The 7563-nt window shown below is 41.5% G+C and overlaps 1 protein-coding gene across 1 annotated transcript in view; it reads right to left on the bottom strand.

Moving 5' to 3' along the window:
* Positions 1-397: 397 nt before the first annotated feature.
* LOC111972790 (serine palmitoyltransferase 2) overlaps positions 398-7563 on the bottom strand; it is a 26057-nt gene continuing 18891 nt past the window's right edge. The window contains exons 10-12 of the mRNA XM_023999870.2: positions 6184-6319; positions 5793-5922; positions 398-3664 (exon numbers count right to left, since the gene is read on the bottom strand). Of these exons, the coding sequence (XP_023855638.1) occupies positions 3515-3664; positions 5793-5922; positions 6184-6319 (416 nt within the window). The 3' untranslated portion in view covers positions 398-3514. The remainder of the gene's footprint in view (positions 3665-5792; positions 5923-6183; positions 6320-7563) is intronic.

Raw genomic sequence — 7563 nt, 5'->3', positions numbered from 1 at the left:
AATGAGTTCTGTGTAGAATGCATCTAGACAGATCGTGACCACATTTGTTCTCAGAATAATAGATAAATATCCACAGATGTTAAGACAGAACAGAGAAGGAGGAAAAAATAAATAAAAAATAAACAGCTCAAGGAAAATACATAAAAAGGACAGGAGACATTTTTGGGACAGACTAAAAATGTTAAAAATCGGAAATGTTGAATCATATAGGCAATAGGTGTTTTTCCAATGAGAAATGCATATATTTGCTCAACTCAACAATGAGAAGGATACACACACAGAATCATTTGTTCTATCGTTTTCATTCGAGATACAGATGTTGGTGTTAGTCACAGCGATAGATACATTTCTCTATAGGTCAGTGTGTGTAACAAATAAACGGAATAAATCAGAGATGTCTTCTTCAAGATACAAACAGGTTGTAAGTCATTTAATGGTATTCATTCTGTAAAGACTTTCCGATAGATTACATTACACATCGTGCGTATGTATATAGACCTTTGCCAAAAGACAAATCTAACCAAGAGCTTGATACAAACAAAGACAGATTTAATCTTAGCACCGTTTCCAACAGCACGGTTTAACACACACCATTGGTTCAAAAACCTCAAATGGTTTCTTTCAACCCTAACTATCTCCAAACATTGAACTTGCCAAGGGTAAAAGCCTACTGATAACATACAGGTTTTATTCATAGTCCATAAGGCAGTTCACAAATCTCTCCCATTGCTGGTTAAACAATGTCATTTTACATCAAAAAACTTTTTAATCTTTTCATTTTAAAAACACATTTACTTTAAAAACGGGCCAGTGATGAATTAAATCTGAGGCTAAATGTTATTTGCTTTGTAGAAATGTAAACAGCCTTCCTGAGATCATGTTGCTGGATATGAGCAATCACATCCTGTCTCAATAGAGATGGGAACAGGATACGGAGCAGGCATCCCAAATTGTGCCCCATTGCCTATATAGTGCACTACTTTTGACTAAGGCTCTGGTTAAAAGTAGTACACTATAGGAAAAAGAGTGCCATTCGGGACCAAGAGACACTACATGGGCCCACCCAGCTTGAACTAAATACAATGCAGAATCAACTAGGTTTCAGTTTTACTGCTAAACAAATTCTAGACACTTTAAAATGTCACAGATAGTTTAAAAGGAGCTTGTAGTGGTGGAATGATCACAGTCTCAGCTCTGTTCAATACATTTCTACACTCACACACCGGATATTTGACTAATCACAATATTACACTTGAAATGACCCATAGGTTGACCCATGGAAAATCAAATATATAATTTACACAAAAGAAACTTAAAATCAAAAAATATATACAAGCCAGCCAAAAACAAAATCAGCTAATTCTGGAATGCCATATCAGATAAGAAGAATCATTGTGAGAGACAGTCGGCGGTAAAAATACGCTTCCTTCAAACCAAGCAGCCGTTAGCCAGCCGCAACGCCTGTCGTTTCAGTGAGGCTACATCACCTGTGTATTTATAATGCACGTCAGTAGTATTAGCACTGAAGACATGTTGTCGGTTATTTAAAACGCACGTACATAGTTCCTCTGGAACAGGGTTGGGGGTCAATCCCTTTACAAATCAAGTCAATTCAGTAGGTAAATTCTAATCGTTTTCTGAATTTCCATAAAAATGTCCAAACTGAAATTCCATGAAATTTGACTTCCTGAAATGGCTGACTGTAAATGGAGTTTAGAAGAACCGCTGTAGAACTTAGAGCTGCAACCCACAGAGATACTACATTAGAAACATCTTCCCCAAAACAAGGCAGATTGAAATACTATAGGGAATTTGCAATAAATAAACAAAGGGGTAACACTTCCTGTATTAAACCTATTTTGTGCATTATAATGCATTATACATAGCTCATAAGGCATTATGGATGCACTTATAATAGCTTACAAAGAGGGTATCCATAGGAAGTGTTTTCCGAATAAGGACATATCTGTACATCAGACAAGCACGGTTAGGATGCAGCATCGTCATACATACAGATAGACAGTGTGGTTACATTACACCCAGCGTGTCATTGTTCAGGAAGAAGACATCAGCGCTGGATTGTTTAATAACAAACTAAGCACTTCGGTTCAGATATACAGTTAGATATTCACATGACATGTCTCTTCAGTAACGGTCAGTTTCCCGGACACAGATGAAGGCAAGAATCTCCATTGAAATATATATATTTTTTTTATTCCAGGAAACCGATCCTACAGAAACACCCAACACGACCTGGCTCTTATTCATCCTATAGCAGTATTAGAGAATCTTCAGCTATGGCTCCGTTAAAGACTCTAGAGCTGTTCAAAATGTTTAAGACATACGAGTTCAAGTTATTCCAGTACAGATGATTCACAACATGTCAGCTCTACAAAGGGATTCCCCCTACTATTCTAAATATCTCAACGGATCTTTTTGGAACAAGGTCGTGTTCATTAGGCACAAAATGGAACAAAACTAACTGAAACTGGGAGGGACTACCAGGGCTTGTCCAATAAGAAATTGCTTGTTTTGGCTGAGATGTGCCCTAATGAACATGAGCCAGGTGTGATAGGTAGATTAGAGAGAGAGCTAGGACTACTGATGGAAAGCCGCTCTGTGATTGGTGACTAGCTACGACGTTAAGTCAAAGAAGATTTCACATGTTAATTTACAGTATAAACAGTAGATAATGTACAATACATAGATTTGGTTAGAGAAAGGACCCAGTGACAATATTCAAGTATAAAACACAGATTAAAGTGGAAAGGTTTAAGTTAAATTAAATAAGGTTGACACTTGATGTACCCCATGTGATATGAAGGCCTATATTTAGGTGGGGAGGGGTATTTTACCCATATCAACAGTGCTCTACTAATGTAAGGAATGATAGATATTATTCATTTACTTTGTCTGTTACATAACTCCTGCCAGTAACCAACCATTGGTATAACCAAACAAGTGGTACTGTATATTTTAATATTAAAACGTTCCAGGTTTCAGACCCCTTGATTACTCCCTCCTATCTTAAAAGCTGAAAATACCTTTAGGAACCGCAGCAGGTAGCCTAGTGGTTTAAAGTGTTGGGTCTGTAAGCTAAAGGTTCGAATCCCCGAGCCGAATCAGTGAAAAAGCTGTCAATGTGCCGTTGAGCAAGATGCTCTGGTAAGTGGGTCTGGAAAAGAGAATCTGCTAAATTACTCAATGTAATCTTGTTATTATTGCATTGGAAGACCCCATAATGCACACAGACATATTTAAGACTCAACGTTAAGGTACAAACTCAAAAAAAATTAAGTCACAATAAGTTAAGATGCATTAAGAAAACCCTATGGACACATGAGACCATGGTGACTTTTCAGACCTGGTGAAGTTCCACTTAGGTACAGATCTAGGATCAGCTTTCCATCCCCCAATCCTAACATTAACTATTAGTGTGGAAAAATACTAAACTGACACAAGATCAGCATCTAGAGGCAACTTGACCCTACATCAGTGTAGGCGTTTCAGTTAGTTACATGACAGAAGGCTTGACGTGGCTGGGTTCCTGGAGCAGACTCTCCTCAGAGGACCGTGAACCCAGGGAGGAGGGGAGATGATGTCTCTGGTGTCTAGAATACTTCAGCTGTAATACATCTCCTACCTCACTGATGGCCTCCAACGCCTGGGGAAGACAGGAGAGGAAACAACAAGTGGAATGATGAGAAGCTACTCAACATCAACAACAGTATGAGAGAGAGTTGGATGGATTCTATTTGGTCTCAGAAGCAGGATCCTCTACTGTGGAGAAATGAGAAGCTACTCCATCAACAACAGTATGAGAGAGAGTTGGATGGATTCTATTTGGTCTCAGAAGCAGGATCCTCTACTGTGGAGAAATGAGAAGCTACTCAACATCAACAACAGTATGAGAGAGAGTTGGATGGATTCTATTTGGTCTCAGAGCAGATCCTCTACTGTGGAGAAATGAGAAGCTACTCAACATCAACAACAGTTAGAGAGAGAGTTGGATGGATTCTATTTGGTCTCAGAAGCAGGATCCTCTACTGTGGGAAATGAGAAGCTACTCAACATAACAACAGTATGAGAGAGAGTTGGATGGATTCTATTTGGTCTCAGAAGCAGGATCCTCTACTGTGGAGAAATGAGAAGCTATACAACATCAACAACAGTATGAGAGAGAGTTGGATGGATTCTATTTGGTCTCAGAAGCAGATCCTCTACTGTGGAGAAATGAGAAGCTATACAACATCAAGATCAACAGCAGCATGTTGAGCATTAGAACCAGGAGTATTCCTGCTGATCCAGGAGATTGAGATGGGGGGGGGGGGGGGTGTTTCTTACAGATGGTGAGGGTTGCTGAACCCTGAAATTCACCTGATTAAATTGTTAGTGAAGAGAAATGGGGGTTCATTTGCATAAGGGTGAACAAAGAATACACAACCCGAGCTAAAACTACACCACTTACCTCAGGAGCTTTATCTGTCCTGTAATACCATCGGTCCATAACCCACCTGGAAACAATCTATCTCTCTCTACTTTCTTTTTTTCATATTCTTCTGAACTTAGTAAGAGAGGAAAAAGTATCTTCATACATTTCAACAAGTGAAGCGGACTATTAAAAACAATGTTGACCCACTCATCAAAAAGATGGACTGTTCTTGGACAGACAACACTCCTAAATAGAAGTGTCTGAGTTCTTGGACAGACAACACTCCTAAATAGAAGTGTCTGAGCTCTTGGACAGACAAACTCCTAAATAGAAGTGTCTGAGTTCTTGGACAGAAACCACTCCTAAAGAGAAGTGTCTGAGTTTTGGACAGACAACATTCCTAAATAGAAGTGTCTGAGCTCTTGGACAGACAAACACTCCTAAATAGAAGTGTCTGAGTTCTTGGACAGACAACTATCCTAAAGAGAAGTGTCTGAGTTCTTGGACAGACAACACTCCTAAATAGAAGTGTCTGAGCTCGCTGCTCCACCATAGTAATGGCCTGTGTTGTCGTCCTTCCAAGTCACTCCCACCCACACCTGGGTTCAAATAATAGCTGTTCTCCCAAAACATGTGGTACATATGATTGTACCTGCCTGGGTGTACCAGACGGGTGGAGTTGGTAATTATGGGACGATTGTTGGTTCCATTGCGCCAGGCAAGCTCTACTGAGCCCAGTTGAAGCATTTGAAAGAAACATATATTCTGAACCCTCTCACCCTCTCTAATAAATCACATATTTCCTGTCCTCCACACCTGCAGCACATCAGCCAGGAAAGTCAGAAGCCAGGATTGACTAACTCACTACTGGCAAAATGTCAGTCAGTACCACTGCTTTGAAGAGATGTGGAGGGATTCTATCAGCCATTAAAAGGATGATGCTGTTGTCTGAAGGCAGAAATAGTCTTCACCATATATTCTAACCATTGATATACAACTTACCAACCATAAACATTCCCATCAATTGAACTGGACCCAATTCTAGGACCACAGATACTTGAGGTGCATCTCAATACTCAAATGCAGTTTCTTCTCCTTCCATCCTATACTAACATCACGGATAGTTGAATAGAATATAACTAGTGATGAACACAAACCCTATTGAGTGAGACAGACAGACAGATAAAATATCCTATTGAATGAGAGACAGACAGACAAAATAACCTATTGAGTGAGACAGACAGACAAAATAACCTATTGAGTGAGACACAGACAAAAGAACCAGCAAGATGCAGATAGAGATGACGCCATGGGGAGGGGGAGGAGTCCTTTGACTCTAGTCCGTGATTGGTTGACTCACCGTGTCCAATATCTCTCTGGTGTGGGCAGCAGACACACAGAACCTGGCCCTGGACTCGATGATGGGCGTGGCCGGAAAGCCAACCACCACCGTCCCAATGTTCCTCTTCAACATCTCCCTACCGAACGCCCTGAGAGAAAACCAATCAGAGAGCGGGGTTAGAGACCATGTGACCAATGTGTGAACAATCTGCTTATTCTGTGACTGACTGAGGAATGCCATGTTGATCGTGTCAGAGAAAAGTGAACAGAAACAATCATGTTCACCGTTGTTATTTACTCTAAAACTGTGTTGACCAAGATGTTAAGCGGCGGACTGATAAAACCTACCCCCTCTTGGCGTTTTGTTTGTGTTCTGGTAAAAATCTCTAACAGGCTGTTACCAGACCTACCCTATCTTGGCGGGCATGTAGAGCATCATGGGTACGACAGGAGAGTCATCGTTGCCATAGATGATGAAACCCATCTCTCTGAGTTTCCTCCTGAAGTACGTAGTGTTCTCTGACAGCTGCCTCAGACGAACCTCACCTGGAAACACAATGAAACCATTCTCTATTGAATCCATTATCCCGTAAACCCATTAGTAAACCTGTTAAACCATTAGTAATTACAACCATTAACCAGTAATACAATTAAACAGGTAAACCACACCCCTTTAAAAAGGACTGTTGCTCACACCCTCTATTCCAGACCCTCCCTTGTCCCCTGATGGGTTTTAGTTTGCTCCTACTCCATTGTCAATCCCATGAGGAGCTGGCAAGAGAGCAGAAACAGGCTGGCTGGCACGCAACCTCTCTTAGGCCTTAGACCCTAGTTCCTGTCTGTTCACTAGGCCTGGGTACAGGCTTAGACCCTAGTTCCTGCCTGTTCACTAGGCCTGGGTACAGGCTTAGACCCTAGTTCCTGCCTGTTCACTAGGCTGGGTACAGGCTTAGAGCCTAGTTCTGCTGTTCACTAGCCTGGGTACAGGCTTTAGAACCCTAGTTCTGCCTGTTCACTAGGCACTGGGTAAAGGCTTAAGACATAGTTCCTGCTGTTCATGCTGTCGGCATAGACCCTAGTGCGTCAACTGGTGGGTACAGCTCTAGTCTGCGTCACAGGCTGGGCTGGGACAGGTGTCGCTGTGACTCAGCGACATGAGAAAGAGCTCCAAGACCAGCATTGACATTTCATTTTGAGAGTACCACGAAATCATGACAGCTTTAATAGACTAATCAAGAGACACAGGCAGACTTCTTGATATTCAAACCTTGCACACAGGACATTATTTTCTTTGAGCCCAGGTAACCATTCAAAACCATTCTGCGAGAACTGAAGGAGTTTGATAATTACAGCTGAAAGGAAGAAGAGGGGGGGATATTCTCAGGAGGGATTGCTTTCTAGCGGTTTGTTTCACCATTCCTTTTAAATGATGTCCTGAACTGTTCCCCGTCCCATCCAGATACAAGAAAATATGGTCCAATTAACTGGTTTCCCGTCCCATCCAGATTATGCAAATACTGGCATTCTTAGTTGTCTGTCCTGCAAGACAATGGTGATTGAGCTGGGCAAACCAGAGAAGTCATTCTGGTTATGTAATAGCCGATGAGTAATGATGGGTCACCTTCGGCTGAGTCTCGAAGGACTCGTGTTAGTTCCCGAGTGTGAAACCCAGTCAGTCATTCTGGCCCAACACTTATGCTGCCAAAACATTCAGCCTCACTACCCTCTTAGCCACTGCCTTTGCTCACTACTACCTTCTCCTCAGTCACTACCGCCACCTCATCCCTCCT

The sequence above is a fragment of the Salvelinus sp. IW2-2015 genome, linkage group LG14 (assembly GCF_002910315.2).
Source record: "Salvelinus sp. IW2-2015 linkage group LG14, ASM291031v2, whole genome shotgun sequence".
NCBI lineage: Eukaryota > Metazoa > Chordata > Actinopteri > Salmoniformes > Salmonidae > Salvelinus > Salvelinus sp. IW2-2015.
The sequence above is the reverse complement of the archived record's forward strand: the minus strand, read 5'-3'. Positions and strand labels throughout refer to the sequence as shown.